Raw genomic sequence first — 22,208 nt, 5'->3', positions numbered from 1 at the left:
TTGAAAAGTTACCTGCACATTTAGCTAATGGCTTTTGCTTGGCTCAAACTTGCTCCCTCTGTGGTGGAAGACCCAGGGTTTAGGTCATCTACTTTAAAGGCCATTTAAGCACGTATCAAAACTGGAGCAGATTCAGCCAAAAACTTTGGGAAAGCTTCACAACCATCAGCTTAGTGGGTTAGCCCAGGCTTGCAAGAGATGCAGCAAGGACTGGCACTCTCGTGTGGGTCTTCGTAGTCACAGTAGACGCTGCAAATGAAGCCCTCAATTGAAACTATAAAGGGCGTGATCCGTAGTCTATGCAGACGGAAGGATGGGAGAGGTGGGAGGCTGCTGTTCAGAGGAGGGAGGCACAATTTGATATTCTTGCCTGGGGCACAGATTGAGCTCGTTAGGGCAGGACAGGCTGCCCCTCCCCCGCCCAGACAGCGATGGGGGCTCGGCTCGGCTCGGCTCGGCCTGGCCTAGAGACCTGGGCCTTGGGCGGCACGGGGCTGCCCAGCACTCCGCCACGTGCTGCGGCGGGTTCGACGAGGCCCCTCTGGCCACGTGGGAGGGCGGGTCTCCTCCCAGCCCCGCCGGGCCGGTGGCGGGCGGTGTGTGCGCAGCCGCGGGAGGGTTAGGGGCGCAGCCTGGGCTCCAGGCGCTTCTGGGGGCTACAGTCCTCCTCGGCAGCGGCGAATCCGGCGCCCGCCCCAAGCGAGCAAACCCCACCCCTCCCCGGCAGCAGGCTCCGCGCTCGCCCTGCCGCCGGCCCGCCCAGCGCCGCCTGCCATGACTGCGCACGCCCCGGCCGGGCCCACGCGGGCCGCGGAGCGGCGCTGCTCCCGGGAACACCCCACCCCACCGCAGCGCCGCCCCCAGCTCTGCTCCAGGCCCAGCCCGCCCCCGGCCTCCGAAGTCACCAAACCGGCCGATCAGCTGATCGCTCCGTTGGCGGGGAGCCCGGCGGAGGCTGAGTGCGGCGGTCGCTGCTTTCCTGCTCCCGGGTAAGGGACCCGGCGGGGGCCGGGGGACGGGGGCCGGCGCGCTGCAGGCGCTTGCTCGGAGCGGGGCAGGATAAGGAGCCGCGTGGGGGTGGGCTGGTTGCTTCGATTGCTGCTTCTTCCACCCCAGAGATGGGCGGGGGGCCCTCAGCGGGCCTGGGACCCTGCAGGGCGAGGTGCTGTGGCCTTGGGGTACTGGTAACTACAGCGCCACATGGGCCCTGGAACCAGCTGCCTGCATGAATGAAGTTCAAAGCCGGGTCGCCCCTAAAGCTGGGCGGGGTGAGGGGAGCTAACCTAGTGTCCGTGATATAGCACTGCCTGCCTGGAAGGGAAATAGCTCAGACGCGGTGCTCCAGCGCTGGCTGTCAGCCCCGCTGCCCACACCCGCTCTTTGTTTGTTAACCTGTTCGGAATGGGGTTTTGTTTGCACAAGGTTGGGACGTGGTTGCTCGGAAGGCGAATACCCGAATTCAGAGGCCGAGAAGAGTCACTGCCAGGAGTATTCATCCGTGTGCCCTCTGACTTTCTCATAACCAGCTTCATTAGGACTAGAGAAGTAACAGAGAGAGAGTCACGTTAGTCTGTATTATATTAAAACAAAAAGCAGTCCAGTTGCACTTTAAAGACTAACAAAATAGTTTATTAGGTGAGCTTTCATGGGACAGACCCACTTCTTCAGACCATAGCCAGACCAGACCAGACTCAATATTTTTTGTTTTAATAGTACTAGTGAGGTAGCTGTATTCATCTGTATCTTCAGAAACAACCAGAGGTTCTGTGGCACCTTACAGACTAATGGATTTTTTGGAGCATAAGCTTTTGTGGGCAGAGACCTACTTTGTCACATGCATCTGAGGAAGCAGGTGTTTGCCCACAAAGCTTAACGCTCCAAAATATGTTAGTCTACAAGGTGCCACAGGATTTCTTGTTGCTTCTGCAAATTCATTAACTGTGTTGTTCCTAATGAGTAGTTCACTTGACTGTAGACCTGGTCAGTTCATGACCCCCACCCCCCCGGCAGGAATGTGAGCTTGTGGAAGCTTTTTAGGTGATTTTTTTTGCAATGTAAGCAGTCTGGACTGATATCCTCTCATGCTCCACATAGCTCAGGAACAGCCATCAAAGGGTAACAACTCTCAGTTGCTACTGACTTGGGGCTGGTTTGGAATAAATACAACTAAAAGTTTCTATTCCCCAGGCCTCTGACCTACTTATCCCTTCATTGCAAGTATGTTTAGTGAGCTACAGTAGGGTCACAACATTCACAAGGGTTTGGTGTTGAGAACCCCCATGAATGTTGAATTTCGTGGTTATCATTCACATGAATCCCTGGCGAAGCAGCAGCCACCAGCACTCCCCGCCTGGAGCCCCAGCAACGTGGTGGTCCCGGGCACTCCTGCCTGAGGAAGAGGTGGCCGCTTGCCAATAACTGAATTCATGTACGTTGCAGTAGCAAATGTTGTGACATTGCTGTACTGTTTCCAAGGTGGAGTCCTCCCCTTTCTCAGATCTCTGAGAATATTTCCCAATTTTATCTTAGGGGATGGTGCAAAATCCCATGCCTGTTAAAAGTTAAGGGAAAGACTCCTGTTGATTGCCATGGTGTTGGACTGGGGCCCTTGGGAAGGAGCAGTGTGTTACGAACGTTCAGCTCTGTTAAAGAATTTAGAGAGCATCTCCACGATCATATTCTGATATCCATTGGAGTTTTTTGCCCAGATCACAGCTAGATGATGATCTGGGGCTTTTAGAGTGGGCTGTAACCCAGTCCTTTCTTTGACACGTCCTCTTGCCAATAAAAATGGGACGTTGCTCTGCAGTTCCTTCCCTTTAATGCGCTGAGACCATCAGAGAAGTATTAACACAACGAGCTTCACAACCTCCTCTGAGAGGCAGATGTTGTTGTCCCAGTTTAGAGACAGGGAAAGTGATGCTAGAAGATCCTGGCTAGGCAGACTTGCCCAAGATCACTCAGTGAGAGAAAGAGGGACATGTCTAAATAAAGACAGATAAATAAGGTGGATAGAACCAAGTACAGCAGATCTCATTAGTCCCTGGGGAGATGGGTCTGTATTATGAAAACCTCATTCAGTTCAGCTGTACTCAGCAGTGTCAGGAATACTTTCTAGCTTTAAGGGTAGTTAAGCTCTGCAGTAGGCTTCCCAGAGAGGTGGTGGAATCCCCATCAGTGGAAGGGTTTTAAGAACGGGTTGGGCAAACAGCTGACAGGGATGGTCTAGGTGTACTTGGTCCTACTTCAGCACAGGGGGGCTGGATGAGAGGGCCTCTCCAGCCCTGCATGTCTGTTTCTATCACAGTTTCTCACGGGAGAGCCCACGTGGACTAGAACAGCAGGGGAAGGGATGCTCCTGGTCAGGACCAAGTTGTACTACTGGAGCCATGTGGAGAAAGCTAGGGGAAACAGCACATGGAGTGGATGTGCACTGTAGGTTACGAGCTAAGTTCCCCCTGAGTTGTGCGGCCACAGAGCGTCCCCTTAAGCCATGCGCAGGAGCTCAGGGCTCCAGCACCAAGCTGCTGTTGGAGAAAAGGGGTCCCTCCTTGCCATCCCCAGCACAGAGCCTCCCCGGAAAGCTCCAATCCCCAGACTGGAGAGAGTTCAGAGGAAGACGACAGAAAGTTTAGGAAACCTGACCTTGGAGGAGAGGTTACAGAATAAACAATTTTGTCGCCCATCTTTCTCGAAGTGTGGCACCCAGAGATGGATGCAGTGCCCCAGCCCCGGCCTCACCAGTGTCGACTAGAGCTGAGCTGGACGAGGTTTTCATAATACAGACCAGCTCCTCAGGGAGTAATGAGACCTGCCATGCTTGGCTCTATCCACCTTATTTCTCTAGGTATTTATAATGTGTCTTCTTGCCCTGGTGTCTGCAGCCAACATTAGTACAGGCAGACAGTCTGTACTGCTGCCGTCTCCTTGCTGTCTGTCTGTCTCTGAACTTGTGACCCCACCAAGATGTGTTGCCCAATCTCCAGGCTGGTTTCACACCTTGTTAAACAGAAAGCAGAAGCTTAGGGATCTGGGCCACAGCTTCTCTTTTCTGTCCGATTTAGACCCAGTTCCTCTCTCAAGTGGGGCGAGCAGAGCAAGGCCCTGCGCTCCACTCAGCAGTGTTTCTCCATCTGCCCCGGAGAGAAATGCACCAATTCAGTTCCGAAGTGTCAGGGAGTGTTCTGCGTATTAAGGGGTAGGACCCTCAGCAGCTGGGTGGCAATCGGAAAAGGTTCGTTTCCACTGCAGTCAGGGTCACCGAAGTCCTGTTAGGTGCTGTAGGCAGAGCCGGCTCTGGGGCCCTGAGGTAAGCAGCTGTCTGTGCATGTAACAGACAAGGTCAGTTATAGGCTTTGCTCCCTTTGTAGGCTGAGCTGTAAACACAGCCCAGCCCATTCCTGGTGCTGGCCGTTCCCTTCCCTAATGACGGCACTCTGGTCAGTCCCCGCCCTCCAGACAGGCCCTTGTCCCTCTGAGATCCCTCTGAGTGGCCTAACAAGCCATGGCCGCATAGAGCGCTGCCTCCCTGCCTCCAGGACATGGTGCTGGGGCCTGCAGGGAGGGGCCTCTCCCTCCCCCAACCGTGACTGCTCCATGCTGGGGCTTTGGGGAGGGTTGTTGTCCCAGAGGCGCCACTGCCAGGGGACGGGCGCCCTTTCCCAGGCTCCCTCACAGCCTCACCTGGACGGGCCCTGTTGGGGGCCAAGCACCTTTCTCCTGGCTGTGCCCATTGGAGCTGTGCTGGCAGAGGAGAGGTTCCTGTCACCTGGCCTCGAGCTGCTGCGGTGAGAGAGGGCTGTGGGTTGTCCTCTCTCCCTGGGGCAGCCTGCACCCTGAGCCCCTTATCTCCAGCTCCTTTCCAGAGCTTGCACCCCACCTTTTGCCCCAGCCCCGACCCCTCTCCTGCACCTCACCCTGTCGATGCCACTCCCGCCACACACTGTCCATGTGCAGAAGGACTTTGGTGACGTGATCCATCACCTCCGTATTGGTGCACTTAACGAAAGACATTCCGCGCATGGACATAAACCATCCATGGGAACACTGTTGTGCACCGCTCCAGCTGGGCCATGGTTTGCATGTCGGTTACACACACAGCTTAACTAAACGAGCAGTGAATGCATTACCCTCCAGTGCAGAAGTGGGCAAAACCTGGCCCAGAAGCCAAATCCAGCCCTCCTGACGTTCCTATCGAGCCCACAACTGGGGGACTACTCTCGCTGCCGCTGTAGTACCAGCAGTGGAGAGAGCCCCAGGCGCTTTAAACTGCTGGGGGGCATGGGCCGGGCAGCCCTGAAGGGCTGGCTGGAGGAACTAGCCCCAGCTCAGCCCCTTCTACCTGAGGCCCCATCCCTTCTGAGTTCCCAGGGTAGTGCCTCCGTCTCACCCCACTTGTCCAGGGGCTCAGCAAGTCTGTCCCTTGTTAATGCTAATCAGAAACTTTCTTCTTCGCATGGAGTGAATTTCATTTGTTTGATGCTGAATTTTAACTGTGAACGTAAGTTGTAAGTAAGTGTTTAGCATTAGTGTTATCACCAGTTTTACAAGTGTTCACAAAACGGTTTGCAGTATAAGTTGCCTTCTGAGATAAGCTTTGGATAACTTTGAATGTGGTTAATTGTGAAGTGTAATTGCCTTGTTGTATAAAGAACATAAGGGGGTCTTTTTGCAATAGACGGTGAGGTAATTTCATTAATACAGTAGGTTCTCAACGTTTGCAAGGGTTCCGTATTGAGAACCCTCGCCAATGCTGAATTTCACAAATGCTGTACTGTATGGCACCTGCTCCCACCTGGAGCCCAGCTTCAGGGGCTCCTGCCCAGAACCCCTGGGAAGTGGCGGCTGCTGGTGCTGCTGCCCGGAGCCCTGCGAAACAGCAGCCACCAGCACTTTCCTCCCCGGAGCACCAGCGAAATGGATGCTCGCAAATACTTGAATTTGCAAACCTTAGGATTGTGAATGTTGAGAGCCTACTGTATAGTACAGGTTGAACATCTCTCATCAGCACCCTTGGGACCTGAGTGGTGCCGACTGAGAGACTTTGCCAGACTAGGGGAGGTCAGTATTTTCTACCAGCGCTTCCACTGCTTACTGGGCTCTTAGAAGATATGTAGGAGTAAATTACAGCTGCATAACAGCACAGAACACTGAGAGCCAGGACTGGTGGCTGGAAACAAACTTTATGGGACCACAGGAGACTTGGCTCCACCCACAATAAGTGGTCATCCTATTAACTGAAATTGTGCTGGATTACGGCTATTGCTGGACAAGAGATTCTGGATTAGAGAGGATCAGCCAATAGAAACAAGTAACCCTTGACAAGCTACCAAAATTCGTGGGGTAGCCTCCCATGAAAATTATTGCCCATCCCTGCTCTAGTCCAACTGCTTGGCCTCCCTGTTTTCCAGCACGTTATCAAACAGCCCCTGATGGGACAGACCTTTGCGTAGGTGTATGCCCAACGCTGGCACAGAGTCGTCCCTGGCCCGGTGGAGAGCCCAGGGCAGCTGGAGCCTCACCTGTGCTGGAGCTGCCGGGGCTGGTTCAGCCCCTTGTGCGGTTGAGGAGCACTCGGGACTGTCTTGCCTTGTGCCCTGGATCTAACGTGCTTGTGGCAACTGGCAAATATCCTGGGTGTAGCGAAGCCCCTGCCGCTCCTCTGCACCAATGCTGCAGAGGGGCTGCCCCAGAAGATGCAGCACTGCGTTGACCGGAGAGTCCCTCTGTGCTAGAGATATTCCCCAGCAGTGCCAGGCTGCTGCTTTGCTTTGTATCTGTACTCCTGGGCAAAGAGCACCCACAATTTGTCTTTGTCACTAACCTAAGCAGACCCAGGTAGAAGATCAACAGGGTGCAGGTGAGGAAGAAAGTGCCATTTTTTACCCAAGTATAGAGGGGCTGGAACAAGCTGTACAGTCGGGGTACTGAGAGCCATTGAACCAAACTTTAAACCCTTTATATGATGGGAACCTCTTCAAGCTGGGGGCTAGGGCCACACCCCCCAGCCCCCTTTCTTCCAGCACCTATGGCCTTTGTCAGTTCCAGGCATTCAGCACAATGTGTCAAGCCCTGCTAGTCATGAGATTTTAAAAGCCTCCTGATGTAAGCCAGAATATTAATGTTTGGCTTCTTTTGGTCTTTGGGGGATAGAGCTTCTAGGGGTCAGGTCCTCAAGCTTTTCTCTACAGTCATGAGGGAGATGGGGGAGGCTTTTAAATGAGAGGTGAACATCTCCCATCATCCCATGACTCCAGGAGCTATGACTTGAAAGACAACCCCAGATATTCCAAGAGTTGCAATAAAATTGCATGAGTTGGCAACACTGCACTTTTTCCTAACCACCTCCCCAGTAAGACGCCAGATGCAGGCTCCTCAGGGCTCCTTTCCCTGAGGTAAGCACTGGGCAGTGTAGATGTGGAGGGCTGACAGCTGGTCTGTACTTGAGCTCCCATCAGGCCATTGCAGCTCAAGCAGAGGGTGGACCTGTATTTAGGAAAAGGCCCAGTTTTGACAGGGCCACTCAAAGAAGGGCAGTTTGCCCCAGGTGCCTGTTGGAGAGCTCCCCTCAAATGAGTGGCATAGGGACGAGACTTTGGCTGGTTGCCCCTCCAATGTGAGGGCCAAATATGAGTGATATGGTGACCCCATGCGCCCAGTCGCAACCCCTGGAGTGGGGAGATGAGGCCTAGCCCAGTGGGACAGGAGCTGAGCCAGGGCTGTGGGTGGTGAGTGCTGCCTGGATTGCTCTGCAGTGGTAATCTGTTTTTGTTAAAGGGAGGGCCTCCGGTTCGGATTTGGCCCCCAGCCTCCAAAACCTGTTCTTCCCTGAGTGCCAGCACTGCCAAGGGAGCAGTCAGGAGGGCGGAATGGCTGGAGTGTCACACAGGGCAGATTGTGTGGGAACCAGAAATGAGAGCAGAAGTGCAGTCAGAGTTCCTGGAGAGGCTGAGGAGCAAGGAGACGTTTTACGTGGAAGGAAGACGAGGGGCAATCTGCGCAGAGTCAAGAAGAGCAGAGAGCCCCGGGGCCAGCAGAAGGAAAGGGAGGCATTTTTGGTAATGGGGAAGAAGCAGACGGGAGTGGATAAAGAGGAGGAAGCTGCTGTGTCCAAGACAGGTTGTTAGAGCAGAGACTAGTTGTTTAGCTGGGAACGGGGAGGGAAGAACACCATTTGGAGAGGTGTTGCAGGTAAACAGCAAACTCTGACTCTAACCACAGCGCAAACCACAGTAACATGAGGCAGCAACGAGGATCAAAGAGTAGAAGAACATCAAGTCAAACGAGGAAAGACTGGGCCATCAAGGAAGTGGGTATAGTTAAAGCCGCCCCACACAGCCAGATCTCCCGTGTGATCTAGGACGTGTTTCCACTCCCTGCTCCTGCCTGGGGTGTCTCGCAGAACAGGGCTCCCTTGGCATGAGTACAAAGCAGGCTCCTTTCCTGAGGCTGCTGGTTACAGACTGGCTCTGTAACAACCTCGCTAGCCAGCCACAGCCTGTGCTGCCCGAAGTCCCCACCCAGCCTCCCCAGTCCACCACTAGGTACTTGTGCACTTCATTGTAAACCTGGGTCTGTGGGACCTGGGCTTGTGGGCTCTGTCTTTCTGAAGCCATGCTCGAGAGCCCCTTCTGCATTGCAGCCCAGGCTTTCCCTCGCTGGCCTGGGTTTCTCAGCCATGCTAACATATCTATGCTGACCTTTTGGACTCAGGTCGGCAGCTTGAGCAGCATCAAAATGACAGGACTTGTACCCAGCTCTGATCCTTCCCTCCAGTGGGTCCTAGGACCCAGGTGCTGAGCGCTTGCTGTCTCAAATGAGGCTGACTTGCGTGCAGACAGAGTGGGGCTTTGGTTTAAACCTGAGTCCGAGCCTGAGCTTAGTGTGCTGTGTAGGCCCTCCCCCCAGGACTGCTCACCCTGTGGTTGAGATTGTAATGGTGTGGTTTTTTTTCCCATCGCACTTGTGGCCCAGGTTTACCAAAGAGCAGAACAGCCTTACAGGCCATGAGACAGAGAACATTGCCTCTCCCTCTGGCCAGTGTACAGTTTGCGACAGCCCTGCAAAAGCCTGTAGTCCAGCTCTGAGAGCGGGGTGGGAGGGCGTGTGGCCAAACAGCGGGACTGGCCAGTGTGTGTTTGGGATATGGGAGCGCACTGGGCCATTGCTGATGGGTGGTGGCGCAGGAGAACGCTGGGTGTGACACGGTTCTGCTTTGGGGTGCAGGAGGCACCAGTGCAGTGCTTGGGGGTACAGACAGGGCATTGCACCCAGCCATTTTTCTGTGGCAGACTGCAGTGCACAGGGAATAATGGAGTGAACGCAGGAGGATGCTGTGCAAACCAGAATGAGTCACTGAGCAATGGACCTGCCATGGCACTTGGAAGGATATAGGGGGCAGGTGGCATGTGTCAGACTCAGGTGCTTGGGGGATGCAGGACATTGGGCAGCGTGTGAGGGAACAGTGGGGTACAGGTAGAATAGATGATCCCATGCCGGTGGGATGCCGGGTGGTGGGGCAGGTGATGTAGTAACACACAGAATTACAGGCAGGGCTCTGGGTTACTCCTGGTTGCTGTGCTGGAGATGGTGTTTGTGAGGAACCCAACAAGAATGCTCTCGGGCTGCTGGACTAGAGAGAGGAGGAAGGGGGGACATGGAAAGAACTTGAATGCAGTAATGAGGGAGTGATTTGACCTCCCCAGCGAGGTGAACAATGGCAGAGGGGGGCAACTAACAATGGAAGCCACTGCAGGACCCTAACGGGGATACCTCAGCGGGGGCGGCCGGGAGCTGATAACGATAATTTGCATAGGGCTGGGTTGCGGAGTGAGCTGGACATGCCATATCTCATTGGCGCCCTCCCCGCTGTCCGTCTGGGTGTGCTGGGTGGGCAGGTGCAGTCTGGTGACCCACTGCCGAGGTAGAAGGTGGTATGAGAGGGCTCATTCCACTGAAAGGTTTTTCTCTCTCTCATCAGCCCTTATCCCTGGCTCCAGAGCAATGAAGTTGGCCGTCTGTGTCTCTGGCCTGGCCCTGGTGACTTGGGTCCTGGCTCTGGAGAATGGGCTCATGCGGACGCCCCCGATGGGCTGGCTGGCCTGGGAGAGATTTCGCTGCAACACGGACTGCAAGACGGACCCTGACAACTGTATCAGGTGAGTAAGGCAGCGCCGTGGCTGTGTCCAGATGCGCTGTGTGGAGAGGACGAGGGTGGGAGGAGAGGGCAAACACCTCCCTCTCCCCCCCCACACTTGTGGTTTCCCCTGCAGCTGTGAGGGCACCAGGAGGCGTTCCTGCATTTCCCCCCGCGTGTCGCTGGCTAGAGCATCACCTTTTGGTTGTGCCCTGTTTGAACAGCTTATAGCCCCAGTGCCCTGGAGAGCGCAGGCAGTGGGGGAGCTTTGAACCTTGGGGTTGAGCCAGTGCCCCTCTTGGCCTGCTCTGCCTCCTTCCCACCTCCCGTGGGGGCCCCGTCTGAGCCGTGCCAGCATCCCCTTCACTTCACATCCTCCCATTTGTTCAGACACACCTAGGCAGAGTCTGTCCCTCCCATGCCCTTGTCTTCCCCACCCTTCCCTCACTCAGACCTCTTCCCAGTGCTCCTTCCTGCCTCCCCCCCCCCCAGCCCTTTGGAAGCTGAAAAGAATAAAAGGCCTGGGGGCGTGGCCAGGGGGTTGGAGCAGAGACATTGGGGAAATGGAGGAGGCGGCTGCAGAGCTGGGCTGTGCAACGGCTGTGTGCTCGGGAGCAGTGGAGGGGAGAGAACTAGACTCATGTCATGCCTGACGCAAGTCAGAGATGAGGCAGAGGTCACTGAGCCTGGCACCGTCACGTCCGTGTGCCATGAACGGTGATTGCAAAACGTCGCAAAAGCGATAGAGGAAAGGTGAAAATTACCACGCTGGGTCGGTCCATTGGTCCAGCTGCTCTGGCCCCTGCCCCGAGCAGCACCGATGGAAGACTTACATTGTCATAACTCACTGTTGCACCACATCGCATGCTGCAGGGATGCTTCTTCTTGGCCCCAGCTGGCGGGCCAGGATGGGGTGTCCTGTTGGTGGCCTGAAGCCACAGGGTTGATGTCCATCCTTGTTGTGCCCCAGTTGGCCTCTCAGCACGTGTAGTCCTTAGCCAGGGGAATGGCTGGTCCGCTCCTGCAGAAACAAGGCACTTTTTTTTGAAGGGAGGGACAAAGTTCCCTTTCCCTCCAGCTGCAGAAATGTACCCGGGGCCTGCACGCTCTGGTGAGTTGAGGTGCGGCTCATTTCTGCACTGCGGCCGCCAGGGTGTTCTGTGCTTAAAGCAGGGATTGCACCAGCAGCCTGAGGTCTGAAACATTATCAGTCTTTCCTTCAACCCTGAAAAAGGAGCGAGGCAGCCCTGGCTCCCCCACCCCGCTTGCTCTTTGATCTTGCTGACAGTCCGAGAGTGTAGAGGAGGACAAATTAGCTAAGAATTTACCATATGGCTGGGTTGTAAAAGGACTGATGTGCTTTGGAGCTGAGTACACAGAGACATCACAGCATAGGTGGCCAGCAGGGATTGCTGAGTGTATGTAATACGAATGACAAAGCCACAACCATGTATCGTTTCACTTAGCTAGTGTATTTAATCCTATGTTCCTGTCACTGTGACCCTGGCACGAGCTCCTTCCCTCCCGGTGATCATTATGTGACAACCCCCCACCACAGAGGGCACGTTCTTCTGCCTAGTCCTGCTCCTGCTTGGCATCTGTGGTAATCCTAGCTCCAGACGCTCCCCAGAGGGGTGGACAGAGCCGCCTCCTGTCTGTCTCCCACCAAGCATCAATATTTGAAGCCTGTACATTCTCCTTGGGCCAGCTGGCACTTGGCTTCCCCCCCCCCCCCCGCACAAGTGTTTCCGCTCCAGTGATTCCTAGCTCTGCCAGAAATCAGTGATCATAGTACTAGCTGGCCAGGGGTGGAAAGCCCAGGAGACGCAAAAGGAAATAAAGCAAATCCCAGCAAGGGAACCGCACCCCAAAATAACAGGCTCACAAAGGGAACTTTATCAGCAACAGGGAGCTGGGCTCTGGGACGGTTAGGGTTAACAGGCCATTTCCCCACTGCCCAGCGCTGTTGAACGCCTCCTGGCCAAGGAGGGTGCTAGGCTGAGGTGGTGCGCCCTGGGGTGGAGCTCTGCCTTTGGCTGACTTCAGCAAAAGTTACCTTTGGTTTTAGTTCACCCTCCCCTGGCCTGGAAGGTACCAGCCGGCTGTTTGTGGCAGGCGCAGGGTCAGATCGGTCGCTGCCGCGCTGGAGCTGCCTGAGCCGTGCAGCTGGAGTTCGGATCTGCACTCGCCGTCTCTCTCCTTGTCCTTGGTCCAGTGGCCTGTCCAGGCCTAGCTCACCTCAAGTTCCTGGTGTCCCCAGCCAGGGTTTAGAGCTTTCTGTCCCTGTCCCTTGCTCCAGGCAGGCTGGGAACGGGGTGAGGGGACAGTGGTAACTGTGTACATTGTGGGCCTTTTTAGTAGGGCCCCTCGAGGCTCAGGCTGGAGCTGAGGAGCTGCCAGACTCTAGGTGGAGGTCGTGTGGCTGATGAGGGAGGGGGCTAGTCCCTCTCTGTGCAGGCCGCATGAGATTCCCCCAGACCGTTCCGTGTGCTGTTCTGGGGCATCGGTAACAGAGAGAGAGATGGAGGAGCTGAGAGCGTTTAAGGAACACAACTGCTGAGGGGGTTGGCGGTGTGACTTGAGAGAGCGAAAGGACAAAACGTGCCTGAACGGCCACACGAGGCGTGAGGGCAGGGCCTAGCACACGCAGGGTGCAAAGAGCAAGCCAAGTAGAGAAGGGAGACTGATTCAGTGGTTACAGCACTAGTCTGGAGCTTGGGGGCCCCAGGTTCAGTTCACTGCTCCCCATAGACTCCCTGTGTGCCCTCTGCCTCCATTCCCCCATCTGTGAAATGGGGATAACCGCACTCTCCTAGCTCCTGGGGGCATTGTGAGGCTAGGAGCTTTACAGTTATGAGGGGCCCAGCCCCTGCAGACCTGGGGGCAAATACGTGCCTTGGATAGAATTGTTGAGGCTCTGAGAGCTGCAAGGGGGAGTAACAGGAACCATTTCCTCTTGATGAGATCTCCTGGAAAAGGGAATAGTCTCCCGGGATAGCAGACGTTGCTGGAGTCCTTTACAACTGGACTGGACAAAGCAGTCAAGACTCTTCTGTGAAGACCAGACCCCTTCGCTGGCAGTGACGGGGGAAAATGGAACCTCACAGGGCTTTTCTGTCTTGGTTGAAGGTTGAATGACTTGTGGTTACGTGTGACTGGTTTGCGCAGCTGCCTGTGGGGATAAAGGGGAGCAGGTGCTGAGTGTAGTTGTTAATAATGGATCTGTTGGTTTGCTTTGTGACCCCGGCCTGCTCAGTGTCTGTTGTCATCCCCGTGGCAGTGAGAAGCTTTTCATGGACATGATAGATCGTCTTGCGGACGATGGCTGGAAGGAGCTGGGCTATGTGTACGTGAACATAGATGATTGCTGGATGGCGAAGAAGCGGGACGCCGCCGGGCGGCTGATGGCGGACCCTGAGAGGTTTCCCCATGGGATCAAAGCCTTGGCGGATTACGTGAGCTGCTCTTTTGGTGTACAGGCTGGAACCGGAGAGGGCATGGGGAGCAGAGTGGGGTCTCGGTATTTCATCCACGTCCACTCTCGTGGCCTTGAGGCGTGAGGTCAGTGACCTGGGAGATGCGGGAGGTGATGCTCTACGCAGTGAGAGATGCTAAAACACTGTCCACTCTGACCTGGTCTCCCTAACCCACACGTGCGCCCTGAGCGGCAGCCAGGGGAGCTGAGACGCGCTCTCACAGCCCTCTGCTTCTCACAGGCACACTCGCGGGGGCTGAAGCTGGGCATCTATGGAGACCTGGGCACGTACACATGTGGTGGCTACCCAGGCACCACGCTGGACCTGGTGCTGCAGGATGCCCTGACCTTTGCGGAGTGGGGTGTAGACATGCTGAAGCTGGATGGCTGCTACTCATCAGCAGAAGTTCAGGCCCAAGGTGAAGCTTGTGTCTCCTGGGCTGGGTGGGCTTGGAGCCACGCCACTCTGCTACCGTCCCCAGTGTCGGAGAGTGGGAGGACATCTTTTCTGTATGCTAACGCAGAGGCTCTGGCAGTTCGTGGGCCACCTCAGATGGTTCTTCTGCACATATCAGGGGAACCTGGGCTTGCTGCCTCGATTCCTGCTCCCCAGCTCCAGAGCCCGTTGGGCTGATTCTTACAGTGCTTCCCATGAAGTGGCAGGAGACCGGGGCAGTCTCTGAGGATGGTGGTGGTGTGTTTCAAGGAGGATGTGCTGAAGTGTGGCTGAATGTGCAACTCTGGCTCAGTAGCAAGCTGAGAGCACCTCTGTTAACAGGCACAAACTCACGTTGTGTTGGGTTCGTTTCCTCGTGCCTCCCATTCTGGATCTTCACCTCTGAGCTAAGTCCCTAGCTGGGATTTTAGCAGGTATCCAGGATATTTGCATCACAGTGGGGCTACAGAACCTTCAGGGAAGAGCCTTACACATGCATAGGAGGTTGTCTGGGGCAGTAGGGAGTGTGGGCCTGGGCAGGGGAAAGATTGTCCTCCTGACTGTATGGCAGAACTGTGTTTCTGCAGAAATCCCTTTAGTGGATGGTGTTTTGGTGGGCAACTGATGTTCCCTGTAAGCTGAGCGCTTGGGCAGCCTCCCGGAGAGATTCAAATGCTGCCCAGCTGATTAGCAGAGCACCCGCAGCCGGCAGCATGTGTTTCTATTGGTTGTGCACATCCACACATGCCTGAGTGCACATGACAAAATTTATTCCACCCACAGATGGAAAAAATGAGAGGAAATGTGGGCAATGCTACGATTTGGCAGTGGTGGTAGGAGATCTGGGCTTCCAGCCTCAGGATCTCCATGTGGGTGGAGGAGCCCTCAAATATTTGATTCTTAAGGAAATAGCACCTGTTATTCCCCTTCCCTTCCCCACCCCAGCCCCATTTGTGTCTTGCTAATGCCAACCATCTCCATGACTAACTGGATTTCTCATCTCTCACAGGCTACCCTAAAATGGCAATGGCCCTGAATGCAACAGGTCGTCCCATTGCCTATTCCTGCAGCTGGCCAGCCTACCGGGGAGGGCTTCCACCCAAGGTAGGGCTTACCTGAGGCTCTCCAGTGTTTCCAGTGTGCCTCACCATCAGCCTCTTATCTGGTGAAGTACAATATGTGCTTGGGGGAGGGAAGCTGTATTTCCCCTCCTCTTTCCCATGCTCCTTTCTCAGCTTTCCCCATGAGAGGGACTGCATCCCATACCTCAGTAGGCACCTTCCCTCTCTCCTCAGCTCCACCCCCCAGACATCTTGTTCTCTTCCAGGTGAACTACACCCTCCTGGCAAACATCTGTAACCTCTGGCGGAACTACGGGGACATTCAGGACTCCTGGAACAGCATCCTCTCCATTGTGGACTGGTTTTCGGCCAATCAGGATGTGCTGCAGCCGGCCTCCGGGCCTGGCCACTGGAACGACCCAGACATGGTAACTTTGGGCTGTCACTGGCAGAGAGGACAGTCGCCAGAGGTTTCCTGTCTAGAAGCAGGGTGGAGAATTAGGACCACGGAATGGTGGGAATTTGTTGACCCTCAGAATGCTGCATAGGCCTAGGTCTGCAGGCTTCCAGAGCTGCCTAACTTCTGCTCCCCAGTCAGCATCCCTCATCCATTGGGAAAGGCCCTGGCTGAGGCAGGGTAAGGTGGGGGTTTAAATGTGTTAGTGTATTAATTGATGCATTCTTAACATCAGTGAGCATGGATGGGGCTGGGCACCTGTCTTAGCTGGACACGAGCCACCCTCTTGCAGGTTTCAGTGTTTACTCTCCATGGGCTGGGCCTTGCCGCTGACTGCAGCCATGATCTTGCTAATTTGTCCCTCTACTCGTCTTCTCTCTCTCCTCCCCACCCGCATCCCTCACCTCCACAGCTGATCATTGGAAACTTTGGCCTCAGCTACGAACAGTCCCGAGCTCAGATGGCTTTATGGACAGTCCTGGCTGCCCCTCTTTTCATGTCCACTGACCTGCGCAGCCTCTCCCGCAGCTCCAGGGAGATCCTGCAGAACCGGATGATGATCAAAATCAACCAGGACCCCTTGGGAATCCAGGGACGCCGGGTCCTTAAGGTACAGAAGGGAGCAGGTGGGAACCTGACAGCCTAAAGGCCTGGGAGAGGGGAGTGGGTGGGTGAACAGCCATTGCTAGGGACTGGCTGTGTGTCAGGAGAGAATTATAGGGTTGGAAGAGACCTCGATGTCATCAAGTCCATCCCCCAGCATACAGGCCTGGGTGAAGGGGAGCCCAGCCTGGGACTGGCTGCGGTTAGCTGGGCATTTACATGACGAGCATAATCCGGGAAGGCCTCCACAAGGGGCGGGAGGTGCCCTTCCCCGCCACCTCACAGGAAAGGTTGAACTAAGACATGCTTGTTACAAACAGTTCTAATATTCTCCTCCATTCCCTCCCCACTGGCCTCACCTGCTTGGTTTGTCCTCCTCTTCCCTGTCTCGTCCCTTGATTTGCAGAGGGTTAATCTTGGGGCTCTGGGGCCGTCTGTCAGTAGCAGGTGGCCATCAAACAATCCCAGTTCACTCCCTCCTGCTTTTGCTGAATGTGTCAGTGTCTGGCAGGGCACTTCCTGCCCAGCACAGAGACGTGGTCAGCATTGCTTCTAGGCCTCTGTTCCTGGGCCAGCCCGAGAGCCGGGGAACATTTGTGGGAGCAGATGGCAGTTGCAGGAAGAGGCGCATCTCCAGCTTCTCTACACCTAGACATCCGCTTTCTCCTCCCCCTTGGTCTTCCCTAGGAGAAGTCTCAGATTGAGGTGTTCCTGCGCCCGCTTTCCCACTCAGGCAGCGCCCTGGTCTTCCTCAGCCGGCGGACGGACATGCCGTACCGCTACACCACCTCCCTCAGCAAGCTCAACTTCTCTGCCAGCGCCGTGTACGAGGTGAGCCGGGAGAGCCCCGCAGTCCCCTTGTCTCTGCAGAGCGGGGAGTCCAAGGGCCACGTTCACGCGTGATTCAGTGGGGTTCGGCATTCCCCTGCCCCCAAATGCAGAGTTTGCCTGTCTCCCCACCCTCTGCCTCACAGCACGCAGTGCTATTGGAGACCCCAAGCCAAGCCCCCTGAGACCCATCACATCCACCCGCCGGCACTGGGGCTCATCCCTCCAACCACACAGGCATGCCAGGGATTCGGTGAACTCTGAATACTGCAGTCCTGAGCATGGGCAACTGGGTCCTTTCTGCTGTGGGGCGGGTGGCAATGTCTACAAAGCTCCTGCCCCGATGCTTCCACCAAGATGGTGCCTAGGGGAGGGGAACTGCACCAAATCAGTGACCAGCCTGGCGCAGGGACCTTGTTTGTGGAGGGGTTGCAGGTGGGTCCACCTTGTGGATCTCACCAGCTAGTCTGGCTCAGCCCGGCTCAGTGTGCGGGGATGAGAGAGTGCTCGGTGTTGCAGGGAGGTGGTTGTGCATCGTGGGTTTTCTGGAATCATTCTGACGCTTGGGTTTTTTTTTAAAACTGGAAGCCCTCCAACTCCTGCAAGCTTTGATCAAAATCCCTTGGGGCTGGATCCATTACCGAGCTATTTGGCCTGCCAGAGGGGGGTGATGCTTCTAAGGCCGATGAGGGGTCCCAGTATGTAAATAGGGTTCTGAAGTGCTTTGGGATGAGACACACCCTGGAAATGCGGGTATCCGCCATGTCTCTTCCAGGCCCAGGATGTGTACAGCGGCGGGATCATCAGCGGCCTGAAGGCTGAGCAGAACTTCACTGTGATCGTGAACCCCTCAGGGGTGGTCATGTGGTACCTCTATCCCATAATGCACCTGGAGCAACCCTTGAACTTTGTCCGGCAGCACCGTCATGGGCAGGGCTTCCACCCGTTCGCGCTGTGAAGCCAGAGGAAGAGGACGGGGGCACCAGCGGTGGTGCTATCAAGCCACCTGCAGGTACATGTTTCTCTGGCCAAACATGACTCCTCGGGCTATTCCAACACTGCACGGGATGGACATTTTGCTTGTTTATAGCACGCAAACTAATGATCTACATTTTGCCTTTCTGTGCCTCTGCTCTCCTCTCTGTGGAGCAGGGAGAATTGTGACCTACCTCCCAGGGGTGAGGGCAGGGCTAATTCATTTCCAACTGTGAATGCTTTGAGACCCTTGGCTGGACGGCACCAGCCAAGAGCCGAGCAAAGCCCCTGTCCGCATTTGCCAATTCTCAATACTTGAGCACCTGGCTTTGATCCCTGGCTGGAGTAGCAGCAGCTGAAGGTGGTGCCGCAGCTCCCTGAACAGATGGTTTCTCCTAGATCTGTGGTGGGGCCTTAGTTCTGACCCTGGAGGTACCTGTCGTGAGGAGTGTCTCCATGCAGGGGCGAGAGAGGCAAGCCCCTGTTCCACTGGGGGGCAAATTTTGTAGTGTTTCCTCCGCTTAGAACGACCCATTCAGGCAGCAGAACTCGGTCCTTTCCACAGCTGTGAAAGTATATTCACTCCTGTGGGAGGCAGCCTTGTCCTGTAGCCAGAGCAGGGCCTGGGAGTTAGAGATGGATGGATGGATGGACGGGGCTTCTCCAGGGGTGGTGTTTTAATCCACCTTTCCAACAGGCAGGTGGCTAAGTGGATGGAAGAATTTGGCCACATGAAAGCAAGGGGCCAGGCCAGCCTAGCTGTAGCGCTCGGGGATGTAATTCATCACAGCTCCAAGCAGTGCAGTTAGGTTGGTCTAATTTTTAAGTGCACAGCAGTGGTTCTCAACCCATAGCCCCTCCCTCAGTGGCAGAAGAATGGTTCAGAACACACTTAAGCTGCAGGGAAGTGACAGACAACAGCAGATGATTGGCCGTGCAGCAGAAGGTGTGGACTAGCAGATGCTAACTGGTTGGTGCAGGGACTTTGTCAGGGGGCCATAAGCCAGGCTTTTGTGTGTACCAAGTGATCCCAGGCAATGCTGCCCACCGCTCTCCTTCATGGCAACCGACCTAGGGCACTGGGAAGCCATGCTGGGACCTGCCCCATTGCAGGAGGCACTGTTGATACTAGGGGAGATGCCTTTGCTTAAAAAAGCTGGGTGCTGAGCTGGCCTCGACCACTGTGGATGGAACTACAAGTCTTTTGCTAGATCTCTGTCCCCAGTGTAACTGATAGCTGGTTGTTAGTGCCCTGCAGGGCTGGCCTATGGCCTTTAGGAGATCTTCTAGTCTCACCCCACTTTTACCCCTCCCTCTCCTCTCCAGAAGTAGGAGCCAGTGTGTACTTGTGCCTGTCCAAGCTGATGACATTGATTTCCCTCCCTTCAGGGCTCCCTCTGCAAGGAACAGGGCCAGAGCTCTGCTGTAGCAGGCCTGCATCACCCCTTCACTCTGCCCCACCCCGTTCCCAGCAGTGAGAGCTGGGAGTGCCATAGGCTTTGCTGACCCAGCCAGGTGCTGACGACGCAAACTCTACATTATGCTTTCCAATGAAAGCTAATGAAGGACCAAGCACACTTCCTGCCCGTCAGAGGTACCTACTGTGCACTTGAGCACCAGGGGCTGGCTAGTAGCTTCTAGCTCTATTTTTAACTAGAGCACTGAGGCAGGTCTGTTTTATGGTGCAGGCTGGCTAAAGAGGCAGCATAAAACAATGACCATTGGGAGGGCATTTTTATTCAGACTTCTACCATCTCCCCTGGATGACTGGTGCCATAAGCCCCACCCTAGGAAAGGGTATTGTATACATTAGAGAGCTGGCACCCTTCCAGGGCAAGGTCATGTCTTAATGAGGACTCAGCCTTCACTGCCACAGTCAGATTTGTTTGTAATTAAGACATCCTCTTTTGTAACTTTGTCAACAGTAAAAACAAATTTTAAGATTTCTCCTCCTGTGTCAGAGTCACTGTTAGATTTTCCCATTCTTCTCCTCCCACAAAGAACCAAGTCTCAGAAGGGTAGCCCTGTTAGGCTGTAGCTTCAACCAACTTGGAGTCCTGTAGCCCCTTAAGCTACATCTACACAGGACCCTTAACTTGAAATACACAATCTGCACTACTTATTTCAAGTTTATTTTGAAATAGCACCACATGCCCCAATAGCCTGTCTAAACAGTGCTAAATGTGGAACTGATGCACTATTTCAAAGCTGCCCTTACTCTTCCTGCAGTGAGTACAGGGATGCTGAAATTGCACAGCTATTATTTTGAAGAGTATTAGAAACAGAGAGGCATACTTCAAAGATGGAGTAGCTATTTCACTATACTGAGGTGTCCTGAAATAGCTCTGCTGTGTAGCCATAGCCTTAGAGACTAACATGTTGGCTATGTCTATGCTAGCACCCCCTCCTTTTGAAAGGGGGATGCTGGAGACATTGGGGATATGCTAATTAGGCACAGCAGTGAATATGCAGCACCTCATTAGCTTAACAGCAGCTGCAGCACTTCCAAAGTGCTGTTTTTGATTGCATGCAGCTCATCTACATGGTCCTTTTTGAAAAGGACCCTGCACACTTTGAAATCCCCTTATTCCTACTTGTTGAGGTCCCATCTGTTGACAAAACTCTAGTGTAGACACAGGCCAGCTGTCCACATATGGCATGGAGACCACTGCAGTTAGGGAACCCCCTTGCAGCAAAACAGTCCACTGTGTCCTGCACATTCCCCAGGGTCACTCTTTCATAGCAGGGTATTGATTGCCTTGGCTACCTGGCTGACAGCAGCCCTCACTGTAGATTTGCCCACTGATCTGCTGCTGGCTGGTATTCCAAGCTTCCACAGAGCTATTGCCATTCACTCCTGAGCTGTCAGAGCAGGTCTGTCTGGCATGGCAGTGCTACAGAGTGGAAAGCACTTCAAGGTCCCATGACAGCAGCTTATGTGGATGGAAGTTTTATAGCCACTCATCATCCCATAACTGCGTAACCAATGTGGTCCTACCAGTCCCAGCTTGTTTCACAGCACCAAAAGGGGTGTGTGCCACTGTGTACAAAGCATTGAGTGCAGACAGCATCTCATTTATGTCCAGGTCCTCAGAGTCTTCACTCTCACAGGTGCTTTTTGGCCCTGCTTTCTAATCAGAGAGGGAGGAGACAAATGCACTATGGGATGTTGATGAGACATCCACAACCCCCTGCAACAGGTTTTTGTCCCCTCAAACTGGGCCAAACCCACAATGCAAGGGGGCAGCAGGACCAGTGGACTAGGGACCCACCGGGCATTGCTGACAAAGTCAAACCTGGCACCACTATGGGGGACATGCTCTGCCGACTACATACCAACATGCACCCTCCAACTTGTCAAATCAGGTTCTAGAAAACTGACCTTAACCTGGACCTCATTTTGTAGCCCAGACATAGCTTTAGGCACATTCCTTGATCCAGCCAAATGAAATCATACATCTTCTGCAACTTGGGGTTGGAACAAAGGTTCCACAACAGCTGTGGAGGCAGCAGTTCTCAGCCTTGAATCTGAGTGTCTTTGGGCCTGCCCTTATTGTTCATCTTCAGCAGACGTTTGGCCCAAGGGCTCTTTGTCCAGCTACCTCGCCCCGTTAAAGCTATCCCACATTTGGTGGGACTCTTTCAGAGTAGTAGGGGATATGCAAGACAAGCTGTAGGGGAGCAGGTGAATGTGGGGGAAAAGTTAAAGTCTCTGACAAAATCCTTACAGCCAGAAACGCAACTAGCTGAGTATCTCAACAGGGAAGCAAAGAAATGGGGACATTCCACTTTTGCTCATTAACTAGCACTGATTCTCATTAGTTGTGGGATCAGAGCAAACATAGCCCTTGAGAACAGCTGAAGGAATATTGCATTAACAGGCCTCCCACAGTCCCCCTCACATGTGGCATGCCATGCACCACATGAAGTTTGGCATGCCACCTGTGAGTTACTAGGGCATTAGGTACAACTGCTAAGGCAGCGATGTTGAAAAGCAACCTCCCTGCTGCAGGAGTACAATATAACCACACCATCAGGGGAAAATGGAATAGGATTTTTAAACTAATGTCCATTTCCCCCCATCTAGTTCTCCAGGCCAGCAAAGCAGGGACCAGACAAAGTGAGGGGATACAAGGACAGTGCATTTGTCCAAGCTGTAACTAACCATCACGATTTTTTTTTTTTTTTTTTTGCAATTCTTATCCTATCCATCCCACATTCTTGCCCCTTGCACAGCA

The 22,208-nt window shown here is 54.4% G+C and overlaps 1 protein-coding gene across 1 annotated transcript; it reads left to right on the top strand.

Moving 5' to 3' along the window:
• Nucleotides 1–750: 750 nt before the first annotated feature.
• Nucleotides 751–22,150, top strand: NAGA (alpha-N-acetylgalactosaminidase). Its single transcript, XM_075010251.1, has 9 exons — nucleotides 751–989; nucleotides 9,980–10,157; nucleotides 13,416–13,590; nucleotides 13,852–14,029; nucleotides 15,056–15,150; nucleotides 15,374–15,535; nucleotides 15,977–16,174; nucleotides 16,855–16,998; nucleotides 17,771–22,150. Exons 2-9 carry the CDS (start codon nucleotides 10,003–10,005, stop codon nucleotides 17,951–17,953), a joined length of 1,290 nt encoding a protein of 429 aa, XP_074866352.1. The 5' UTR covers nucleotides 751–989; nucleotides 9,980–10,002; the 3' UTR covers nucleotides 17,954–22,150.
• Nucleotides 22,151–22,208: the final 58 nt, after the last annotated feature.

Source organism: Carettochelys insculpta, chromosome 1 (genome assembly GCF_033958435.1).
Source record: "Carettochelys insculpta isolate YL-2023 chromosome 1, ASM3395843v1, whole genome shotgun sequence".
Lineage (NCBI taxonomy): Eukaryota > Metazoa > Chordata > Testudines > Carettochelyidae > Carettochelys > Carettochelys insculpta.
The sequence above is the reverse complement of the archived record's forward strand: the minus strand, read 5'-3'. Positions and strand labels throughout refer to the sequence as shown.

Bases quoted from the DNA above. Each gene is read 5' to 3' on its own strand.
- NAGA (XM_075010251.1), top strand. From the start codon at position 10,003: ATGAAGTTGGCCGTCTGTGTCTCTGGCCTGGCCCTGGTGACTTGGGTC. The intron at 10,158-13,415 runs GTGAGTAAGGCA...TCCCCGTGGCAG, and splicing joins GACCCTGACAACTGTATCAG to TGAGAAGCTTTTCATGGACA. The intron at 16,999-17,770 runs GTGAGCCGGGAG...TGTCTCTTCCAG, and splicing joins CTGCCAGCGCCGTGTACGAG to GCCCAGGATGTGTACAGCGG.